Genomic DNA, 25,689 nt, shown 5'->3' on the forward strand with positions numbered 1-25,689 from the left:
TAGAAGTCCTATGCTTGGTTGATTTTTTTCTTTATTTTTTTTTTGCCATCTGTCCATCTATCCATCCTGTTACACATAATGGTAGTTTTCAACAATCATTTTTTTATATTTTTCCCCTTCCCTTTCCTTCCCCCTTCCCTTACAAAAAGCAATGTAATATAAGCTCTACAGCTATAAAACCATGCTGAACATATTTATATTAATCATGTTATGAAAGAATCACATCCAACAGAAAAAAATTAAGAGAGAAAAACATGACAATTCATAAGACGTTTTTAAAAATAATTGAAGGTAGTAAGCTTTGGTCTGCATTTAATATTCCTCAGTTCTTTCTCTGGGTGAGGATGGTATTCTCCATCACAAGTCTTTTAAAATAAGTCTCTGATTATTGTGCTGCTGAAATGAACAAGTCCATCATAGCTGATCACCACCCAATGTTGCTGTTAGTATGTACAATGTTCTGCTCACTTTACTCTGCATTAATTTGTCCAAGTCTTTCCATGCTGGTCTGAAGTCCTATCCCTCAAAATTTCTTATAGAACAATAGTGTTCCATCACATCCATATCTGCTGGACTTTTTCATCTGCATGTTCAATAAGCATCTCAAACTCAACATGTACAAAATGGAATATACCCCCCCTCCTTTAAACATCTTTTTTTTTTAGGTTTTTGCAAGGCAAATGGAGTTAAGTGGCTTGCCCAAGGCCACACAGCTAGGTAATTATTAAGTGTCTGAGACCGGATTTGAACCCAGGTACTCCTGACTCCAAGGCCAGTGCTTTATCCACTGCACCACCTAGCTGCCGCCTCCCCTATTAAGGATGCTGACATCTCTAAGTCACTGAAGTTTGTAATCATCCTTGACTCTTTTACTCTCCCCCCCCTTCTACCTCTTATAAGCTGCCCAGTCATGTCCAATTCTTCATAACCCCATGACCTATATGCTGTGAGGTTTTCTTTCTTTCTTTTCAAGGCAACTGGGTAAAGTGACTAGCCTGAGGTCACACACACACACAGTTAGATAATTATTAAGTGACTGTGGCTGAATTTTTACTCAGGTCCTCCTGACCCCAAGGCCAGTGCTCTATCCATTGTGCCACCTAGCTGCCCCCTTTAATTTTCTTAAAAAGATTCTACCAAATCTTGCTTTTATTTTTTTGAGATTTCTGCTATTAAGTTTTAGGGGATTATTTAAAACAGAGGCTCCCTCACAATCTCTAATTTCAGGATCTTCTCTTTGCTATCCTCATTTAATTTCTACAGTAACATGAAAACTAATTTAAGAACCTCTTACAATGGCTTTGGATTTCATGTTTTGAGTCTAAAGCTTCAAAGCCCCTAAATTACAAAATAAATATTCAGATAAATACAGAGGTTAATCCTCTATACTCCAAAGATAGCAAATTTTGGAAGCAAATGACTTTTTTAATCCTCTACCATGTCATACATTGGAAAAATCTCTTGACTAGTTGTCAGAAAACTTAGGTTCATATTTTAGTCCTGAATATTCACTGACAATTATGTTATTTAGGTAAAGTCATTAATTCCTCTGGGTATTGGCTTCATTGCCTTTAAAAGGAATGCATTGAACTAGATGACCTCCAAGGTCTAAAGCCCTAAATCTAGGACCCCATGATTCTTTGAACTCTAAATTTTATTTATCTACTTAAATTGCATAATAAATGGTAAGAGGAGACTAAGAGTGGAATTAGTACAGTGATTGTAAATGGAAAGAAGAGTTTAGGATTGGAGTATGGCAAATATGAAGTTTAATAGACTAGATCTAATTGAGGGGAGGAAATGTCTATTTCTATTAAAGTTAAAAGAGTTGAATACTGTCTTTAAAGAGTAGAGTTATTATCAGCAAGGGGAAGCTAAGTGGTATAGGACACCAGGGCCTAGAATCAGGAAGGACTCATCTACCTAAGTTCAAATCTGGCTCTAGACACAAGCTGTCTGGCAAGGCACTTGACTGTGCTTGCCTCAGTTTTCTCATCTGTAAAATGAGCTAGAGAAGGAAATGGCAAACCACTCCAGTATCTTTCCTAAGTAAATCCCAAATGGGTCACAAAGAATAGAACACAACTAGAACTGAACAATAAAATTATCAGTAAAGGGACTTATCACTGTCCTAGCATCGTAATATTTAAAATGCTTTGGAGAATAAACTTAGAAAAACTATGTAAATGTTAGCTGAGATTATTTTATTATTTTAAGGGGTTCAAGAATATTAAGTTTATATAAAATCCAAGCTTGTTCTACTACTTTATAGTTGGGTCTGTTCTACTAAGTCTTTCTGGCACAAACCATTAATGACAGGGCAATTAAAATTTCATCTACTCGTCTGGGCTCATAACTATGAATACTCTATGCTCCAGCCCAAGTGGGCTCTTATATGAAGTCTCCCTGACTGGAGCAAGCCTTCCATGCCTTGATTTCTATCTACCTTTCCCAAAGATAAACGCAAATTTTAATTGAAGTATCAGCGTTTATTTTCATCTTTTGAAAAGCGCATTTTTGTAGATGAGGAAACAAGCAGATTGAGATTAAAATGATCAAGTCACGAAACTAATAGGTATTAAGGGCATTTCTGAATCCACAGCTTCCCATCTCCAGGGTCAACACTATCCAATGAGTCACCTGCCTGCTTAGCATCATAGGGTTTTCTACCAACAAAGCCTTCACACCAAGGAGGTAGGGTAAAACTTATAATAGCTTCCAGAAATTCTTGTGGCTAATGAATTATTTATTAAGCCTAATATAAGCCAGTCATAATGAACAGTTTTACCCAGTACTTGATACCAACAGTCTTATCCAAAAAAAAGTCAGGTTTTCCTTATGACCAGATACCAAAAATATACTTTCAAATGCATTTCCTGTATTATTCTTTTCAGGCCCTTCAAGGACCTTAAAATGATGAATATAGCTTATTTATAACTGAGTGCATTATGACTGAATAGTAATGCCGAAAACATCCCATCACCAGATATTAGGGGACAATTTATTTCATTGAGGTGCTCAGGTGTCAAGGAGGACTACTATTTCTGACTGGAGATGTATAGCTCAATCACTTCTACCTTCAATGGCTGGTTTCTTCTTATGATAGCAAGTTCGATATTTTTTCCACCAGATTGGACAACCTAGAATGATAAAAGCACAGTATTAGAAGGGTTTCCACAAAGCACTTTCTATTTTAATAAACTAGTGAGGTAGGGAGAGGAAAACAAGTTCTTCTGAAGGCCTTGCTGTAAGCAAGCCCTGCACAGGCTGACTTACTTCTAGCAGAGCTCTTATTGCCAACTTGATGGCTTCACTGTCAGTTGCTATAGTGCCTTCTGTGTAATTTTTTTCCAGAAATTCACGAACTGTCTTAGCACTGCGGCCTATTGCATTTGCCTGAAAAAGAATAATTACAACTCTCACTGTCATATAAATACATTTGTTTTCCAATTATTGAATCTAAGTAGCCTTAAGAGTTTTGTTTATAGGACGGTATCCTCCAGAATAAGTTTGGAATTTTAGACTTAAAAGACTAAAAATGTTTTATTTAATAATTCAGTATTTCAATGATCTCTTTGATTAAAGTCCAAATTATGCCAAAAGTAAGGTAGTCTATTGGATGGAGACACTGGATTTGGAGATGGGGAGATATGGGATCAAATCTTATTTCAAATATTTATTATCTGTGTGATCCTGGGCAAATCATTTACTCCATGCTCAGTTTCCTCATCTATAACTGAGTTTGGACTCAATGGTCTCTAGAAGTTATTTAGTCTATTCTGAATCTATGGACTCATTGTGAATAAGACTTTCATTCTTTGTACTTTTTATCCTTAGTTCATCTCATAGATTATACATGATTGATCTTCTGAAGGATTAAGGCAAGGAAAAAATAATTTATTAAATACTGTAAATGAAGCCATCAAAAGTTAAGTGAATTGCCCAGGGAGACACAACTAGTAATTAAGCATCTGAGGCTGACCTGGAAATTTGGCTCCTTTTGACTCAAGAGTCTCTATCCTATTCACCATCTAAACTGAAAAATTCATACCCCTACCTACTTAGTGGTAGCCAAGTGGTAGAAACTAAAGAGATGCTTATCATTTGGAGAGTTGTAGGAGCCTTTCTCCTTGTTAGATAACTCCTCTACTTCTGACCTTGGTCCCTGGTCCCCTTTAATAACTTATCCCACAAACATCCCCTCATTCCCCAAATTCTCAATTCTTCTCATCCATTGTCGTCCAAATCCTTAAGAACAAAACTAATGTTGAAAATGACTTTTGCTTGTAATTAAAAAAATAAAAACAGAAAACAACTAAATGTTCATTTGATTCTACCATCCCTGCACAATATATAGTTTAATCTTTCGCCTTCCTTTTCCATGTAAAATGTCCAAGAAAAGCATCCTTATTGCTTCTACTTTCTTATTTCTCATTTAGTGTTCATTACTCAACTGACTCTGATCTTTCCACCAAGGGTGCTAATGCTTAATTGCTAAATCCAGGAGATTCTTTGTTCTTATTCTTCCCGCTAAGGTGTTTATGTAGAAGTACTGGACCTCCCCCACCCCCATCACACTCTACCTCTTATGTTCTCATGACATTGCTTTATCAAAGTTCATTTTCAACATGACTCTTCCATCCTTTCTCATCAGTGCTGGGACCATGAAACACTCCCTGTGTATGAACAGTCCCAGACAGACTCCCTTCATGACCTTTTCAATACTCTCAGCAGCTTGCAGCATTAACTGTAACCTCTATTCAGCCCTCGACTCTCCCAGCTGCAGCCCTACATCTCTAATAAATTGCCCTCGGGATGCCCCCCTCCCCCAAATGTCACCACAGGTGTCTCAAATTGAATATGTTCAAAGTTAGGTTAACTGTGTTCTCCCCCCCCCTAAATCGTCTTCTCTGCCTAACTTCTCTACCTACTAAAGGAACCACAAATATGGTGATAATGTAGGAGGAAAAATGATTTGGAATAAATGCACAAAGAATACTGATAGAGATTTCCTTTTGGATTGGACCTAAGAGTCTCTGTGTATGATACTCCTAGTAAATATTTGCCTCTAATAGGGAGATCAACACTTTTGCTACAACTAAAACTTATGGGGAAGGAGGAAGAATTGAGGAAGTTAAGTAACTTGTACAGGATTCCCCCAGCTGGTTTATGACAGAGCTGGCCCTGGATCCAGGCTGCAGAGACTGAACGGTGGTGGGGAGTGGGACGAAGTGAGGGGGAGACTGACATATACAAGTTAAGACATTTTGTGGAAATTAATTTCATTAAATTGTAAACAGCTTCAAGTAGTTATAAATGATTCCAATATTTATAATCATTTTTAAGTATGAAAACATCAAGTATCTGAAATACAATTTCTGATTTTTCATAATGTTACCTTACTGCTTATATAGGTACTTTTGGATTTATAAAAAAAGCACTCATCACAACAACTTTGTGAGGCAGGCAAGAATATTATACCTCATTTTATAGCTGAAGGACAGAGGGCAAGAGACTTGACCATTATCACAAAATTAGTACATGCCTTATATTTAATAATATGCCTCATATTTAATAATTTCAAGATTATTTTTTCCATCCTTAAGCATTTAACATTTCTCATACTTTGCTCCCCTTTATCAAAAGAAAGGAAACCAACATGTTTATAATAAATCAAGAAACTTTCTTTAGCCATCTGAACAGTATTATAGCGAATAGCAGGAATTCCTTCTGTAAGCATTTATGTCACAATTACTATTCTGATAAGGTAGAGTGCTTTGTTGTACATCCTAAAGTGTGCAAACACTTAAGAATGAACTCTACTACTTTTTTTGTTTTAGTTTTGGGAAGGCAATGGGGTTAATTGACTTGCCCAAGTTCACAGCAAAGTTAAGTATTCAGTGTCTGAGGCTAGATTTGAAGTCAGGCCCTTCTGACTCCAGGGCAGATGCTCTATACACTTCAACACTTAGCAGCTTCCCTCTACTTCTAAATAAAACAGTGAAACATACCTTCCAAGCATGGTAAGTGCCAGATGGGTCAGTCTGATATAACCTTGGGATACCATCATCATCAAAACCCACAATTAAAGCAGAAATGCCAAAAGGTCTGCGTCCGTTGCTTTGTGTGTATCTCTGGAGGTGAAAAGTTTTATAATTAATAGTAGCTTTCTAAAAAACTAATAACTGAAGGCAACTTTCAGGCTATAGACCAAAGTTAAGAAGCTCCAATTTTCAATAGTTACCCATATTCTCAATAGGAGCTAAGCAGAAATGTGTTGATGTTTTTAATAGCTAGCTCTATATAAAAAAGGGTTATGACACACTTTTCATCTGCATTACTATTTTCTCCAGCACTTCCTTATGTCTAGAAATCAATGATAACAATAGCTAGCATTATGTGCAGCACTCTGCTAAGCATTTTATGCTTTTCATGTTTTTAGGTTTTTGCAAGGCAAATGGGGTTAAGCGGCTTGCATTGGATTTGAACTCAGGTACTCTTGACTCCAGGGCTGGTGCTCTATCCATTGTGCCACCTAACCACTCCCTGCTAAGCACTTTAAAATATATGTTACTGGATTCTCATAACTACCATTTCTATCCCCATTTTACAGTTCAGAAAACTGAGGCAGGCAGTAGTTACACAACTTGCCCAAGATCACATAGCTAGTAAGTATCTGAGGTTGGTTTTGAACCCAGGTCTTCCTGACTTCAGGCCAGCTCTCTGCACCACCAAGCTGCTTCTGTAACAATAATAAACAAGCACTATATAAAATCCTGATTTGTAACATTTGCTGAGTTCTGAGGAGTAAAAATGCTCACACTGAAAAATTGAACAATGAGCTTAGTGCCACCTGCATGTAACACATGTCTATAATTAAATCTCCTAAGCCCAAATACTCCCCACAAAGTGAATTCTCTTTGGCCCAAGGCTCCTTCTAAGTATTTAAAATAAGCTCTTATCCTATGCTTTCAAGTCCAGGCATATAAGTCATTTCATTTTTTTTCTTTCATATACATGCACAGATACTTCTACTTTCCTAATTAAACCTTCCCTGAGACTCTCCTCCCCCCACCACAGTGACTCCTCTTATTGGGAATTCCTTCTATACTTGTATAAGTGTCTATTATGAATACGACACTACATATTTTAGAGGTAGAAGAGACCTCAGAACCTCAATTTGCAAATAAGCAAATTGAGGTGCAGAGTTTACCTGATTTACCTAAGTTAGTAGGTTGTAAATTCCAAATGGAAACCTGAAGGGTTGGTCATGAGTAAAACAACTTATAAAAAATTCTATCAACTATACCTAATCCTACTACTTTGTCCAATTTCTGAAGTTGAGCACACTAAGACATGATTTGTACTTGGATGGAAATAAGGATTACTGGATGCTGACATCTTAAAGGAAGAACATAGCTGAATGGATAAAAGGTCTATCTTGGAGTTAAGAAGGACCCGGGTTCAAATTTCACCTACTGCCAATTATATACCTGCTGACGGACCACAAGTCAATTCTTGAACTCTGCTTCTAAGGAAAAGGAGAAAAGGGGGGCATCTTCAGGATGGGGGATGGCAGAGGGAGTCATGAGGAACAGGACAGAAGGCCAATTTGACAAGATTTTACAGTGCCTTGGGGGCAGGGAGGAATCTCTATTGAGGACAGAAAATAGACTAGGGAAAGATTATAAAGGTTTTTAATAGTTCAATAAAGATGTTTCTATTTTTCATTAGAGACAATCATAAACCATTAAGAGTTTATTGAATGAATACAAGTGAAAGAGACAGATCTGACCTGAGGACACTCATTTTGGAAGCACGTGGGGGGTTAGAAGGGAGCCAAGACCTACTGCAGGGAAGTCAATTAGAAGGCTAATCTAGATACAAAGTGATGATGCCCTATATCAAGTGATAGTCCTTGGTCTTTGTTCAAACTCCACAGTTCTTTTTCTGGATACAGATGGTATTCTCCATTGCAAACAGCCCCAAATTGTCCCTGACTGTTGCACTGATGGAATGAGCAAGTCCATCAAGGTTGAACATCACCCCCATATTGGTGTTAGGGTGTACAGTGTTTTCCTGGTTCTGCTTTTCTCACTCAGCATCAGTTCATACAAATCCCTCCAGGCTTCCCTGAATTCCCATCCCTCCTGGTTTCTAATAGAACAACAGTGTTCCATGACATGACTATACCAGTTTGCTAAGACATTCCCCAATTGAAGGACATTTACTTGATTTCCAATTCTTTGCCACCACAAACAAAGCTGCTATGCATATTTTTGTACAGGTGATGTTTTTACCTTTTTTCATCATCTCTTCAAAGTATAGACCCAGTAGTGGTATTGCTGGATCAAAGGGCATGTTCATTTTTGTTGCCTTTTGAGCGTAGTTCCAAATTTCTCTCTAGAAAGGTTGGATGAGTTCACAGCTCCAACAACAGTGTAATAGTGTTCCAGATTTCCCTTCCAGCAAGTCTTCCAACAATGGTCATTATCCTTTCTGGTCATACTGACCAGTCTGAGAGGTGTGAGGTGGTACCTCAGAGAAGCTTTAATTTGCATTTCTCTAATAAGTAATGATTTAGAGCAATTTTTCATATGGCTATGGATTGCTTTGATCTCCTCATCTGTAAATTGTCTTTGCATATCCTTTGACCATTTGTCTGACTCTAAATATTCAGTACTACCTGGGGGGCTTATAATATCCTAGAGGAAAATAGGAAGTACTAGGTTCATGTTCCTTCCTTGATAGATTAGATAAGGGAAACTCAGAGAGGCTACTGGAGCAGTCCAGGGGACAAGGGATGAGGTCCAGAACTTAAATTGTTGCAAAGACAAACTAGTGACCCTATCAAAAGGGAAATGGGAAAGAGAAGAATACATTATGACTTCAGTAAAAAAACAGGCAAGTTAGGAGGGGAGGAATAGAATTCCAGTTTGGATATGCTTCCAAATGTTGCTGACCAATTGGTAGCTTGAAAAAATTTATAGGAGATAACATTATAGGAGAAATCATTTATCAAACAGTTCCTAAACAGCACTATTCTAAGTATTAAGAGGAGAAATCAAAAGTAAAACAAAATTATAGACAATTCTTACCTTTCTGTAGCCTGGAATCAACTACTTAGAACCTATTCTCCCAGTACTATTGTCAGAATAAAATGAGCTAATATTTATATAAAGAACCTTATAAACCATAAAGCTTTGTTTAAGTGTTAGTTATTATTACTGTTAATATTGAGTAAAGGTAATCTGGAACTATTATTAGACGATGTGATAGAAATCTATTCATTAAAAGATAGGTCCTTACCTGCTTCAACGTTGCTATGAAACGTGTTATATATTCTACTGTGACTGGATCCTCAACAGTTAACTTGTGGCTTTGGCACTCCACACGGGCTCGATTAATTACTATTCTAGCATCTGCGGTCAAGCCTGCAAAAAATCCAATATGCCATTAAAAGTGTTATCATTTTTAAGGAACTCAATTCGTCAGTCTGGGTGAAAATGTACTGATTTTTAAAGACTGCTAGGAAGGTGAGGTTTACATATTCCTTATAAAGTTTCATTATTTGAAAATAGTTCAGGGCAGCTAGTGGCCCAAGTGGATAGAGCACTAGCTCTGAGTCAGGAGGACCTGAATTCCAATATGACCTCAGACATTTAATAATTGCCTAGCTGTGTGACCTTGGGAAAGTCAATTAACCCCATTACCTTAAATAAATAATTTTTTTTAAAGAAAATAACCCTATTAATAAAATAGATAATTACATACATAGAATTAAAAAGCCTTTACAGAATAAAATCAATGAAGGTAGAACAAATAGGAATCTATATGCATCAAATATCACTGATAAAATAATGATTTTCAAGCTATATTCAAGTTATACATAACAAAAGCATCAAGAGAATACTTAACAGAAATGTAAAAAATAAAAAAATGTTAGGCTCTAAATGACCATTTGAAAGTACAGAACAAATCACTAGTAATAATAACAAAAAAAAAGTTAAAATAACCTTTGGATTCACCCCTACAAATTGGCAAAAATGACAAAAATTGAGAAAAGTTCAACATTACATTGGAAAGACAGGTAATATACTGCTGGGACTCTAAATTGGTCTGACCAATATGTAGCTCACTGGGATCAGAAACTAATATATTCCTGACAATACAATTTCCATGGCATCTGATTCTACCAACTGATTCTCGGCTTGATTTTTTTTCCCCTCTAAAGGAATATAACTGAAATTTATCAAGTTTGCTCTTATATTTAAAGAGGAATTCTAGAAAGAAAAGTCAACTATTTTTCTTCTAAGGCACTTGAAATTTTTAAAAAAATTTCACATAATTCTTATAGCATTCCAATACAACACTAACATCAACGACTAGTCCAGTAATCATATTTATCATGTCTTTCTCATGAAGCAATTTCATTTAGATTTTTCTCTATTAATAGCTCAAGACCAATGCTATTGTACTTTTTCAATATCCTTAAATCTCACTCTTCTTTTAATACTCTTCTTCCCATTTCCTCCTATCACTTCCTTCTATGCTTCTTCACTAACCAAGAATATTCTAATCCTGAGGAAAAAAATGTTTTTTTGCTGGTCAATGGGACAAGATCAACCACTATAATTTCCTAAATTATAGGAAAAAGGGTCAAAATAATCTGTTCTTTGTTTTAGAAACCACTTCAACTGGGATGTTCTTGATGAACTTGTCAAGAATATAAGATGTCTTAAGGCAAGAGTAGTTTGAAGAGCAAGCCCAATTGCAAAATATTATGGAGGAGGATTATAAAGATGATGAAACAAGAGAAGGCAGTGGAACCAGAGGAGGAGCTGGTGGGGAAGATTAAAACCCCAGAAAGCTGGGTAAAATCTAAGTCAACTCATATACCAGTATTTTTATGCCATTTATGCCTCTCATCAGTGATCACCAATAAATATCAGTAGAACCATTTTTTAAAATGTGTTTTAATTCTACAGATTTAAAAATTATGGAATCTTAAAAGCTGGGATCTCAGAGTCATCTAGCTCGAGACCCTACCATATGGACAAGCACTGTATTAAGCACTTTACTTATTAGGGGTTATCTGTTTTTAATGAATCTGTTTCTAAAACCAGAAGATTAATTTTCATTCTATAGTACAAGCTTCTCAAAGACAGGAACTGTCTCATCTCTGGCTTTGGCAGCTAGATGGCACAGTAGATACAATGTTGGCTCTAGAGTCCAAAAGACCCAAAATCAAATCCAGACTCAAGACATTTATTAATTGTGTGATCTTGGCTAAGTCATGTGAATTCTATCTGCCTCAGTTTCCTCAACTGTAAAACAGGGGATAATAATAATAATAGCACCTACCTCTCAGGATTGTATGAATGCAAGGATATTTTTGTAAAGATCTTCATTTTATAAAGCTTTAATATTTGTATAGATATTATTTCAGCAAGAGACATATTAAACAAAAAAAATAAATCTTCAGTGTTGGAAGTTCACTATCATGTTTGAAAAACAGTCACAGGACACAGCTAATTTCCCCTCGACACGGTCAAGTCTTCAAATATTTAAGACAGCTACTATGTCCTCCCATAGTTTTTTTTAAATATACCTTTTAATTTTTTTTATTGACTCAAAACATTTTCCCCTGATTACAAGCAAAGATAATTCTCAACATTTAACTTTTTGCAAAAAAATAAAAATAAAAATAAAAGAATTTAAAAAGACAATTCTCAGAGGAAAAAAATGAAAGCTATCCATAGTCATATGAAAAAATGCTCTAAAATCAGTATTAGAGTAATGGAAATTAAAACAACTCTGAGGCACTACCCTCACACCTATCAGAATGGTCAATATAACTAAAAAGGGAAATGATTAATGTTGGAGGAGATGTGGGAAAATTGGGACACTAATGCATTGTTGGTAGAGTTGTGAACTGATCTACATTTCTGGAGAGCAATCTGTTAATTATGCCTAAAAGGAAATAAAATTGTGTAAATCCTTGTATCCACTAAGACCCCTACTATATCTATATCTCAAAGAGATCACAAAAAGGGGTGAAAAACCCACATGTACAACAATTTTTATAGAACCTCTTTCCCTAGTGGTAAACAATTGGAAATTGAGGAGATACTCATCAACTGGGGAATGGCTAAACCAATTTTGGTATATGATTGGGATGGAACACTATTGTTCTAAAAGAAACATGAGGGATGGGACTTCAGCATAGCATGGAAAGACTTGCATGAACTGAAAACAAAGCAACACTGATGATCAACTACAATGGATTTGCTCCTTTCAGCAGTACATGAATCAAAGACATTTCTAAAAGACTTAAGATGGAAAGTACCACCTATATCCAGAGAAGGAACTATGGAATTTCAATGCAGACCAAAGCTTACTATCTTCAAATTTTACAAGTTATCTTCTGTATTAAGTTTTTTCTCTCTCTAATTTTTTCCCGGTTTGGTATGATTCTTCTTTCACAACATGATTATTATGGATTTATGTTTAGCATATTATACATAACTTTATTAGACTGCTTGGAAGGTGAGAGAGAAAAATATGAAACTCGAAGCCTTGCAAAAAAAAAAATGACAATTGAAAACTACCATTGCATGTAATTGGAAAAGTAAATAAAATATTTTTTAAATTTATTTTTTAATGACTCAAAACCTTTCCCCCTGCAATTACATGCAAAGATAGTTATCAACATTTATCCTTTTGAAAGTTTTTGAGTTTAACATTTTTCTACCTCCCTCCCTTCTACCCCCCCTTCCCTTGACAGTGGATAACCTGGGGTAAAAGTTGTACATGTCTTATATTTAATAAATTTTCATATTAGTTCCCATATCTTCTTTGATTGTCTCTCACATCACACAAAGCCTGCTCCAGAATTTGTCAATGATATCATTTAATGACTAATGAAGACCATGTTCACATGTGCTTGGGGGAAGATGGGAAGCAGTTTTATCATTCTAATGACTCAAAAGGAGGCATGCTTGCTTAAGAACTTACTCAAACATTTTGGACTATGTATTCATCATGTTTACTCTTTCTGGAAAACTCTAAACACTGATTTCTAATGCTCCATTCACCTAGGGATTTGAAATTAATATTTTCAGCAGATTCATAAGTTAACAAAAGTAGTAAGTGCTGATTTAGAAGAATTAATCATGGCATTTTAATACAAGTTTAGTACAACTAGCTCTATTGAGCTTCAAACAATTGCATTGGTTTCAATAATAAAACAAAACTATTAATAAGGAATTTAATAAGATTTAAAAAAGCAGATAAATTGAAAAATCTGAAATTTGAATAACTTCAAATCTGAAAACTACATAATCTGATAAACAGTGAAAAATGGAGAACACAATAATAAATCAAATGGTACCCAAATTAACCTAAATGTGCCTATTGGAGTCATATTTATACTTTAACCTTGGGGAAAAAAAATCCCCTTAAAAATCCCTTAATCCCAGGCCTTGGTTTCTTCATCTGTAAAATGAAGATGTTGGTTTCCTTATAATTTTCAGCATTCTGTGATTTATTATCTATGTATTTCTCTTGGTCACATAAACATCATTTAAAAGATTCTTATCAAGAATACAGAAGACTTCAGAATTGATGGTTAAGTAACAACTACTAAAAGTGAAAGATTTAGTTATTGAGAAAAAAAAGTAACTATCTTAAGCCTTTTCCTCTATATATCGAAACCTCAATTTGATATAAAGAATAATGGCTAGAAAAAGTTCCATATTTCTGTTTTTGATTTGGCAGAATTTTATGTATGGAGAAAGGGAAATATATGTATATTTTTGAGCAATGTGTTTAAGGAAAAAAACACATTTTCAGTATATTACCTATTTTCAGTAAGGAAAACAAAGAAAAACACTCCCCAAATTTACCAAAACACACCGCCTAAACTTTTAATTAAAAAGGCTTCAACATGTCTTTAATAAGTACATTCTACAATGCAAGGTACCATGGGAAGTTCTCAGGACTATTTTCATAGGTAGAACATCATGGATTTCCCAATATTTCCTTAATCTTCAGGGTGTAAACTTAAATATTTTGATAATTATATTTCAATATAATTAATTTCTTTTGTAATTCCAGGCTTTATTTTGAATTTTTTTTATATACAAACAATATTCTGAGGCAGCAGCTAGGTGACTCAGTCTAGAGCTCTGGGCTTGGAGTCAGGATTCAAATCTAGCCTCAGGCACTTATTAGTTGTGTGATCCTAGGCAACTCATTACACCTGTGAGTGGAATATTCCCATTCCTAGTGAAGTCTTCTCAGGGTTAAGCAATACTAGGGAAAACAAACTATTATTATTGGACTATTCCTCAAAAACTCTGCATTCCAAAGGAGGCTCAGAGACACTGTTCTATGATAAGACTATTTTTGCAAACTAGGAGGACAGGCTAACCATGAACATTACCTCATTAAGATAAATTATGAAGGTCCCAAGTTACCTCACCATCTGGTGGGGAAAATGTTATGCAAATAGTTCATTCTTTTCTCTTTATCTGTTGCTGGGGTAGACTTTCTGTGAATAAGATTGTGCCTCCAGAGACTCAGCCAATGGGTTAAGGAGAGGGTGGCTGGGGGGGGGGGGGGGCACGGACCTGCATTAAGCCATACATAATCTTGCTTGACTGGCCTTTGGGTGCAGCTCTACTTTTACCACTTTTGGTGTAAGGTTTTGAGAGCTTGCCCTTTCTTTAGAAAGACAATAAAGACTTGTTTTGCTCAGACCCAAACTCTGAGAATTTCTTTTATGGTAAATTTATCCCAGACATGTTTCCCCCTTAATCCCACAAGAGAAGGAAATGGCAAATCACTCCAATATCTTTGTCAAGAAAACCCCATGGACAGACAATATGGTCAATCCATGAGGGTCATGAAAAGTCATAACACAACTAACCAACAAAATTATTTTTATTTTTAGGTTTTTGCAAGGCAAACGGGGTTAAGTGGCTTGCCCAAGGCCACACAGCTAGGTAATTATTAAGTGTCTGAGACCAGATTTGAATCCAGGTACTCCTGACTCCAGGGCCGGTGCTTTATCCACTGCACCGCCCCCTGACCAACAAAATTCTGAAGAGATCTATAGTATTCAATAAACACCTATGACACAAAAAAGGTTAAGAAGAAAACCTTGCTAAAGAGGAATATCAACTCAAGATATCACAAATACTACGTGCATAATAAAAATACTACATGCTAGTTTAACAGATTACAAAGAGTTTTCCTATCTATTATCCTGTCTAAACATAACAAGCAACATTTGAGGATAGATTGGACGAATGTGGTTGTCCCCATTTTACAGAGGAAGAAACTGAGACCTAAGAAATTACATAAATTAGAAATAAATGGTAAAAGTACATTTTTAGTATGAAAATGATATATGTGATATCTGGGGTGGATATTTCTTTTCAGAATTTTTTTCTACAGTTGGGTTATTTTTTGTGACACTGTGAACACATTCACTCACTCTCTCTCTCTCTCTCTCTCTCTCTATATATATATATATATATACACACACACATATATATATATATACACACACACACATATATATATATGGCTTTTTTTAAACATATTTTTCTTATTTGTCTTTCCAATTACATGCAACTGTAGCTTTTACCTATCATTTTTTGGGCAAGGTTTTGAGTTTTACATTTTTCTCCTTCCCCTCCCCATTCCTCTCCCTCTGACAGAAAGCAATCTGATAGAGGCTCTACATTTATAACCATGCTAAAACATAGACCCTATGGGGTTTTCTTAAAAGATAATGGAGGGTTTTGCCATGTCCTTCTCCTGGTATTTTGACATCAAGACAATCTTTCTATACTGTCCCTTAGATCATTCAACCTACCTCCTATGGTTGTTGTAAAGATAAAACTAGTTATTATTATTCAAGCATGATGATGAGATGAAAATTCCAATTCTACAATAGTGACTTTGCTATTGTGAATTCTATTGAGCAAATATTCTCTTGTATCTGTAATCTTGGCCAATAAATACTTGAACAGACTAATGGGTTCAAATGAGGAGTTTCAATTATCTATAATAATATGCCTGTGATGGCCTGTCTAGATAATCAAATCATATAGGCCTTGTCATTAAATCCAACTCCACAACAGGGCTTTGCTATTTCAAATTCTTTGAAGCAGTTACTTTCTTGTATCTCCATTGGTTATAAATACCTGCAAAAGCCATGCAGACATGGTCATCAAGGGCACAGATCTTCCTTACAGTTCTTTCATCTTGAAGCTTAGCCACGGATTTTTTTTCTACTCCAAGTACAACTATATCCGTGCCCCGAATGCCAACCTAAATCATAAAAAGATAGAAAGGGTTGGTAGTTCTTTTAATAAAAATAGCATTTTACAATTATTCAATTAAGGAAAATTTTTACATATATTTAAAAAACAATTTAATGAGTGAAACCAAGGAAGACAAAAAGTGTTCTGTAACTGGGTATGAATTTTTTTTTGGTTGCTTTCCCTAAGTATCTATAAAGTCAGTTCTAAAATGTCCTTTCCCACTGAGTTGCTTCTGGGACAAGGAAATAATGGGAAACACATGAAATCTTTTCAAAAGAAAATTCTAAACAAAGCATCCTTAACACTGATAACCAGCAATTTTTACTACTCCTTGACTGAACTAACTGGCTGCCCTGTATTCTCCCTGCCTTGGATTCCATTCTTCAATAATCTCTGAACAGATTGCAACATGTCTGAAAGAATTCAAGTTTCTCTTTGTCAAACCAGAAACTCACAACAGACATCTAGTCATGGTTTCCATAGGCAATAGTGGAATAAGCAATTAATAAAACAATTTTTACATTTAGTAAAACAGTCTTCTGCTGTATGGCATTGTAAAGGCCACAATTAAATTACTCAGTTGGCACTTTTTTTTTGGCAAGGCAATGGGGTTAAGTGGCTTGCCCAAGGTCACACAGCTGAGAGCACATTTGAATTCAGGTCCTCCTGACTCCAGGGCTGATGCTCTATCCACAGCATCACCTAGCCGCCCCCTTATTTGGCATTTTGAGGAGGTTTTTGCAGAAGGAATCATATTTTAGGGGAAGGTTTAGAAATTAACCTTTCTCAAAATTGTCATTTTTTTTCTTGGAGAGACCTGAATGATTTCCCACCATTCAATATACATGGAACAATATTAATATTGATTAATCCCCTCCATTATGTTTTGATTATGATACCATTCTTATTGTTCAGATTTATTAGTTTGCTTGCAATCATTCAACAATAGGTTTCCTTTCATATTCAGTCAGCCTTTGAAGCACAAGATAAAGAAATGAAATCTTGGATGGAATTTACCCAACTGAGAAAACTTAGATCTGATCATAAGGTAAAGAAATTCTAATCCAGGTCAATTGGTGAATTGTGTTTCAGCCCATTGTTTTTAGTCAAGATTGTCTAGATTGCCATAGACTCAACCAGGGTGGCCTGGGAAGAGTGTTTTTGTCCAAGACTGAGTGATCAGTCATGTCCCTCAGTCCCTCATTAGAATAGGCTCACCTCTCATTAGAATATTCATTCTTTCATTCACTGTTAACCAATCAGAGTTGATTGCTGTCTGTTGGAAAGATCCTTTTACATTTATTTCAAAGCTTCAATCAATAATAACTCAAAATGGGGGGGGGGGACTAGGTGGCGCAGTGGATAGAGCACCAGTCCTGGAGTCAGGAGGACCTGAGTTCAAATCTGACCTCAGACACTTATTACCTAGCTGTGTGGCCTTGGCAAAGTCACTTTAACCCCACTGCCTTGCAAAAAAAACCTCAAAATGGAGTATGATCCTATAGAGAATAAAATGGACCTCTAATAAAAGATAGGAATTTGAAGAGATCAGAGTTGTGTGCAACTCTGAAATACAAACACAAGAATCAGGAGCAACCTACAAAAGGAAATTTATTTGACCGATTGAAAATGGTTATATGATGATGTGATGCTAGCATTCTATGGGGGGAAGGAAATATAACTCCTTTTGGAAACTTTTCATCAAAAGTTGTGTTCTGAGGGTTTGAAAAAGTCAAAAGGAGTAATATACTATACTGAAAGGAGGAATGGATGATGTGAAACTTGTTATTCCTTATAATTAGGGTATGTGAGAAGAATATACCTAACATGGAAGTAAGGGATAGGAAGAATGAGCATTAAATAAATCATATTCTGCTCTGAAATGAAGGGTTGAATGCAATTTTGTATAGATACATTAAAATCAACAGGAAAAAAAAGGCAAGCAAGGATAGGGAGTAGGTTAAAGAGGGAAAAAGGCACAAAACAAAAATTTCTCAATCTTGAAGAGGGGTAGAATTTTCAAAGTGATATATAGAATTCATGGTACTGTGAAAAAAAAACTAGGTGCATTTAGATGGATATAGCATCTCTGGAGTCAAAAGGATCTGAGTTCAAATCCAGCTTCATAATTTACCTAGCTGTGTGACCTTGGGCAAGTCACTAAACCCCATTGCTTTGCCAAAAAAAACTAAACTAAACCCCAAACCAATTCAGTATGAAATGGAGTATCATGACTTCAGATGGAGCAGTGGGTAGAGCACTGGCCTTGGAATCAGGAGGACAGGAGTTCAAATCCAGTCTGACACTAGTTATGTTGACCTTACGCAAGTTACAACCCTGACTACCTCAAATACAAGGCCAAAGCCATCTCCAGTTCTAATTCACTTCTGGTTACTGGACTCCGATGGCTCTGGAGGAGAAAGTGAGGCTGATAACTTAGCACGGCACCCCCTCACTCAAATCCAATTCACTTGCATGTCATGGATTTCTTTGAAAAATGAAGGACATTTCTATGTGCATATGTAATGCTAGTAGGGTTAGTGAAATTAATTTTAAAACTAAACATTAGATCAGTATGACCTTTTCTTATACATCATTAAATAAGGTTAAGGAGTCCAAGACATACTGTAATTGCTTTCAGCATATTTATTTTTATAAACTCAGTTTATCCATTCACTTCCTGACACAGAAGTGATAAACTTAATAATATAAACTTAATATTAAAAACACATTTTTGGACAAGAAATTTGTTTTGTTTGATTACACATATTTGTTAAAAAGTGTTTTGGTTTTGTTTTTCTCCCCCCTTTCCCACATTGGGAAGGGAGGAAGAAAAGAAAATAAATGTTAATTAAAAAAAATTTAAGGTTTTTTTTTGGGTCAAAAGTTTTTAAAAAAATTTTTGGGTCAATATTCTTTAGGGATAATGGTCTTTAAGATAATGGTTCTCTAATTTTTTGGTCTGAATTGTTTTATGAATTTTTTTCATCTCTCTTTTAATGTCTGGTTTAATAGAAAATAACCAGATTTTTCTATCAGCCTTTGAATTCAAACTCTGCTTTATATTGTTTTAGTTGAAATATAAGAAGAATATCTGACTGCACATAATTATACTGTTGGAAAAAGGAAAGTGTTTTAATAAATAATATTAGAAAATTAATTTTTTTCTTTTTTAGGTTTTTTGCAAGGCAAATGGGGTTAAGTGGTTTGCCCAAGGTCACACAGCTAGGTAATTATTAAGTGTCTGAGACCAGATTTGAACCCAGTACTCCTGACTCCAGGTCCAGTGCTTTATCCACTATGCCACCTAGCCACCCCACATTTTCTATTTCTTAGACTGTTAATCTGCATATTTAAAATTTTTTAAAAACATTTATTCATCTCATTTAAATTATCAAGTTGTTAGAATATATAATTGAGAAAAGTTTCTAATAATTCTCTTTATTTTCTTTTTTTCCCCCCTTAGGTTATTTACCTTTTCTATTTCTTTAATCTACAAATTTTTAATTAATTTCTAATTTAATAATAATTTAATAATAATAAATTTTTAATTAATCTTTAATTTTTTTTAAAACATTCATCAATTTCATCTAAGTTATCAAATTGTTGGCATATAGAGTGGAGAAAAGTTTCTAACAATTCCTTTATTTTCTCTTTTATCTGTGGTAAATTCTTTTTCAATTTTTTGATAGTAACAATTTGATTTTCTATTTTGAAAAATAAGATAAGTTAACAAATAGTTTTTTTATTTTTATTTTTTTGTAAGGCAAACAAGGATAAGTGGCTTGCCTAAGGCCACACAGCTAGGTAATTATTAAGTGGCTGAGACCGGATTTGAACCCAGGTACTCCTGACTCCAGGGCCAGTGCTTTATCTACTATGCCACCTAGCCACCCCAACAAATAGTTTTTAAAAAATTTCAAGTTTTGCCACTTCAGATTTTTTTGCTTTACATTTTGTTAATTTTTTCTTTGACTTTTTAAAAATTTCTATTTTTGTATTTTATTTATGGCTTTTGATTTGTTGGTTATCTAGTTCTTTGGTGTTAAATTAATTGTTCCATTCTTTTTTTTTGTTTTATTAGTAAAAGTGTTTGGGAGATAAATTCCCTAAGGAAGACTATGTTTAAAAAAAACAATAAAAACTATCCGATTGTATCATGAAACACCCCCCCCTTTTCTGTCAAAAACCAGGAATCTAATCCAATAATCCATCCTATTCCAATAAACATCTGTAAAGTCCCTACTTTGGGTCAGGGATAAGTGCTGGAAGAAAAGGATCTTTCCTTAATAGGGTAACTACCATCTATCTAAATTAACAAGTATTATAATGGAAAAATGCTTAAGGCTTTTCTAAAAAAATGAGGTGTCTATTATAGATTATCACTATGATTTTGATGTAGAATTGACTGAAATATATAGGGTGTTGCCCAAAAGTCCCAGTGCAGTTTTAAACTACTAATAACTTTAAGTTTTTTTGTTTTTGTAAGCAGTTTTAACATAATGAGGACCTTCAAAGATGCCCTAATATAAGAGTAGGAACCATATCCCAATAGCTAAATGATCAAAGGCTATGAATAGGCTATTTGTTCTCAAGGGGAGTCAATCAATCAACAACCATATAAAAAAGGCTCCCACATCAAAATGGATGTTACAGTCTCAAATATGAAAACAAGATTTTGGTTGGAGGAAGGCTGGAAGCTTAGTGGTAATAATCTCTTGAGAAAAGAGGAAAGCCTGGAAAAGGTAAACAGTAAGCAGGACTGGGATAGGATGAAAAAGATGATAAGAATGAAACTCAAAAGTGAAGAGATTGTGGGGAAAAAAGAGACTCAGAAGTAGTGTTTAGTGGCCACCATAAGTCTAATAAAGAGGCTAACATATTTAGAGCTAGAAAACATTCTGGGAAGCCATCTAAATCCCTTCATTTTACAGATGAGGAAATAGACTGAGAAAGATAACTCGCCCAGAAGTACCTAAGCTAACAAGTGCTGAGAGTTGGGTTTGAATCCAGGCTACTAGATTCCAAATCCAGAAACCTTATCCACTCTGCATGTGAGTTCAAATTCTGCCACTGACAAAACCAGTGTGACCTTGGGCAAGTCACTTGAGTCTCAAGTTCCCCAACTATAAAACCATTAGGTGTGACTATATAGTATTACTTGGTTTGAAACTGAATAACCTCTCTACCAGTTGTTGCTGTTCAGTCATTTCAACAGTGTCTTAACCTTCATGACACGAAATGGGGTTTTCTTGGCAAAGATACTAGAGAAGTTTGCCAATTCCTTCTCCAACTTTAAAAATAAGGGAAATTTGAGACAAACAGGGTTATGTTCCTTGCCTTGGTTACCAAACTCTACCAGATCTCTACCCAAATGTTAGAGAACAAGAAACTGAGGAAACAACACGCCAGGTCTCTTTTGTCTCAAAGCATGCGGCTGATCAACTGCAAAACCGCAGAGTCCAAAAAATTTTCCTTATAGATTAAGGGGACACCTTTTACCTAAAGATATCTCATCTATATTATGCAAAAAGACATCAGAATAGACCATACCCGGGTCTATACTGTCTGCTCTTGTCACATCCTAAGTACTTTTCTGTATTTATAAATACTGCATTCCTGCAGTACTCTTCTAGCTATCTTATTAAACAAGTATCATTATAAACTTTATACTATGTAAAAAAGGTCATTGCACCCTCAAGGAAACACACTGAATAACTCCATACAAAGATGCAAATTGTAATTTCAGAATCTACTGAGATAAAACTGTCTCATCCTTGTAATGTATCTTTAAAAATACCCAATATAGGTATTTTTATATCCTTACCCTTTTACAGCTCATTACAAAGGAGTCATCCATCAGTTCTATGGCATTTCTAAAACATTTTAAATGAGCCAAAGTGGTTTCTTATTACACTTCAGTCTTCTCCCATTACTCCTTTCATTTTCAGCTCTGAAACCTGGATAGTATTTTCTAACCAGATGCTACATACCATACTGGGGGGGGGGGAAATATTTCTATCCAAATAGCCCCCTTTTGGTTTAAGGCACAGGAGGCTTTTCTTAAACTTATCATTACCAAAAAAAAATTAAATTACTCATAAAACAGAAGCAAAACTTTGGGGTGCTATTTAATTTAAAAATATTATAGAATGACTGGAAAAAAACCTTGTCTTTCTTCCCAGTGTTATTTTTTCAACACTTTGCATATAAAATAATTGATGAAAGTGAATTAATTAACTCCTTCTGCCATGATATATCCATGCAGGAAAAGGGAAGAAAGATGAATGAATTAAAATTAACTAGTTAACAGACTTCTGAAATTTTAGCTATGCATATGCAATATTTACATATATAAAACAAACATATATACACATACATATATATTTAAATATATTTGTATGTATATATATATATATATATATATATAAAATCTCTTTATATATTGGGGGAAGGAGAGAGGGAGAAAGAGAAGGAGGGAGAAGAGGGAGAGAGGAGTTCTGAAATCCCAGAAGAATTCAGAAATCCTAAAGTAAGGAACCTAGTCCTTTTTTATTCTCAGGCTTATAAAGGCAGAAAGCAAAAAGACTGAGAAAATGCAACCTTAACTGATATGCACTTTTGATTTTAATAAATCTAGTGAAGTTATAACTTGGCAACTGCAGTACTGCAAATGGAAAGGTGGAACACTTCACAATGTAATTGTGCAGGAAGCATCAAGGGAAAGGGGAATGAATGAGAGGGTGATATAGAGATCCAAACAGATCTTCCCAGTCACCAAGCTAAATATGAGGCCTGCTTTCTAGAAAGCCTTTCCTATCTCCTCTATTATGACAAACCACCTGTTATTTGGACCAATATATTCTGAGGGCTCTATTCCTTACCATTACAAAATGGTGAAGGCCCATTAAATAAATCTCCATGTTAAGGCATTAGCTGTGTGTTTGAATGTTTTTGGTAGAAAGTGAATTTCCATAATTCATATCAAAAAAATATTCAAAAACTTCAATGTCCACGTCCAGCAAATTGGAGCTAACTCATAAACTTCCTATCATTAAAAATGCTACAAGACAGGAGTACTTTTTATTATAACCAGACACCACAGTGGACGTCCTTGGAAGTGTAAATACTTGATTTTCCCCCCATTCCCAAACACCAATACTAGTGTTTCCCCGTTGCATCTGCACTATTTCTGTGGACGAGTTACCGCTACACTAGAGTTGCTAAGTGTGGGGTCCACAAGTGCATGCGGGCTGGCGGGGAAGGCCGCATTTTCCTAGTCCTCTTTGCTCCACGCCTAGGACCAGTTTTCCTCATCGGATCCTGTGTGGAACTGGAGCCCGGGCCGGGCCCCTGGGACACCCCAGCCTGGTTTTCCCCAGTTACAGTCAAGCCGAGCGGCCCCGCGCGCGGGACCTCCCGGAGCCGTTGCCCTGAGGGCGGGCGGTCACGCCGGCCGGTCCCCCAGGGAGTGGCTGCATTCGGTTTTGGGCCCCCCCACTAAAGTCAGAGAGTGCTTTCTCCTCATTTTATTTATCTACTTATTTATTCATCCAATCATGGCGGGGTCCGAGCCGGGTTTAAACGCGGCTCCTAACGGCGCCGCCCTCGCGGGGCGGATCCGGTGGGACACCCGCGCCGCTAGGCCGGGCGCCCGCCCCGGGAGCGCGGGGGAGGGGCGGCGGGCCGTTGTCTTCCTTTCAGCGTCCGTTTTAGAGCCGGGGGCGCTGGGGCGGGACCAGCGGCCGCTCGGGCTGCAGAGCCCCGGACCGGGCGCCGCAAGCCCCGCGCTCAGGGCTCCAGCGCGCGGCGCGACCGCGGAGGCCCGAAGGGGCTCAACCCCCGCCCGCAAACAGGGCTGTTGGGCACGTCAAATGCACTTTTGTGCACCATTAGGCACGTTTCCACACACAACAAATGTATATACGTATGATGTATATGTTTATATATACATATTTATATATATATATATTTCCACACACATAACAAATGTATATACATATGATGTATATGTTTATATATATATTTATTTACATATATATTTATATATATATTTCCACACACGTAACAAATGTATATACATATGATGTATGTTTATATATATTTTTATATATTTATATATATATATATTTCCACACACATAACAAATGTATATACATATGATACATGTTTATATATATATGTATATATACACATATGAATATAAAACCTGGCAGGTCCCGCTAGAGAGGCCCCGCGGCTTTAATTCTGAGTTAATTATACCGTATCCAGGATTGCGCTTCTTCGCTAGCTTTAATTAAGAGGCTCCATTAAGTAAAGTTCAGAGGTTTGTCTAAAGGCAAGTTTTCCAACCTCCCAAGATAGTTGCGGGAAGGCGCCCCCCCCTACAAAAATACTTTAATTCTCTTATAGAGAAGTAATGACTGCTATCATTTGCTCGCTTTCACTAGAGACATTCGGTTATTTTTAACATTTGTCCGAGGTCACCCTGGCGGGGGCCTCCTAAGGAGAAAAAGCTCAAACGAGGTTTTTCCGTAAGTAGAGACTCGTACGTATCCTTATTTGCCGGATAAGCACATTTTCCTTATATATGTTACTGTTTCTATAACCGACAGCTCCGTTCGGCGGCCTCCGTCCGGGGCCAGGGCCCTTCACACCTCGTGGAGGCGCCGGGCTCGCCCCGAGCTTCCACCCCGGGGAAGGGGGGTCCCGGGCGCCTCGCGCCTCCGCCGGACACGGCGGGGCAGGCGGCCGGGGCCGGGGAGCCGCGGAGGGGAGCGCCCGCGGGCAGGGAGGAGCAGGCTCACCGCCGTCGACCCCTTCTTCACCGCCTCTTGCGCATACTCCACTTGGAAGAGATGGCCGTCGGGGGAGAAGACGGTGATGGCGCGATCATAGCGGGCCGCCATAGCAGCACGAGGACGAGCCGAAGCCGCCCGCGGAGTAGCCGCCGCCGCCGCCGGGGCCAGCGCAGCAGGAGGAAGACCCGCCCCATGCGCCGCGGCGCGTGCGAGGCGCCGACAGCCCGCGGCCCAGCAGCTCCGCGCACGCCTCCGGGGGCCCGGCCACCGCGCCCGGGCCGCGGCTCGGGGAGCTTTATGAGCCCTTCGCCCCTCCTCCCCCGGCTCGCCCTCGCCCCGGACCTGCCCCTCCCTCATGCTCTCCGGCTTCCCGCAGCTTTAACTATGTTGCCTTTTGTTTTGTTTTTTTTTTTCCCGGATTCCGAGAGAGAACCAGCTTTAACCGCGTAAATAGTTACGAATGGGAGAAGCCCGTCTGCGTCCGTCCGTCCCTGCGCTCCCGCCTCCCGCGGACAGACAGGTGAGGGGAGAGACGAAAGTCGCCGCCCTTC

At 37.0% G+C, this 25,689-nt stretch overlaps 1 protein-coding gene across 1 annotated transcript; it reads right to left on the bottom strand.

The window, feature by feature from the left end:
• Window positions 1-2,468: 2,468 nt before the first annotated feature.
• Window positions 2,469-25,689, bottom strand: LOC141498368 (proteasome subunit alpha type-7-like). Its single transcript, XM_074201485.1, has 6 exons — window positions 25,145-25,689; window positions 16,218-16,344; window positions 9,310-9,434; window positions 6,012-6,134; window positions 3,277-3,396; window positions 2,469-3,140 (listed from the first exon to the last, which is right to left on the bottom strand). The coding sequence occupies exons 1-6, from the start codon at window positions 25,493-25,495 to the stop codon at window positions 3,039-3,041; spliced, it is 948 nt and encodes a 315-aa protein (XP_074057586.1). The 5' UTR covers window positions 25,496-25,689; the 3' UTR covers window positions 2,469-3,038.

Source organism: Macrotis lagotis, chromosome X (assembly GCF_037893015.1).
Source record: "Macrotis lagotis isolate mMagLag1 chromosome X, bilby.v1.9.chrom.fasta, whole genome shotgun sequence".
NCBI lineage: Eukaryota > Metazoa > Chordata > Mammalia > Peramelemorphia > Peramelidae > Macrotis > Macrotis lagotis.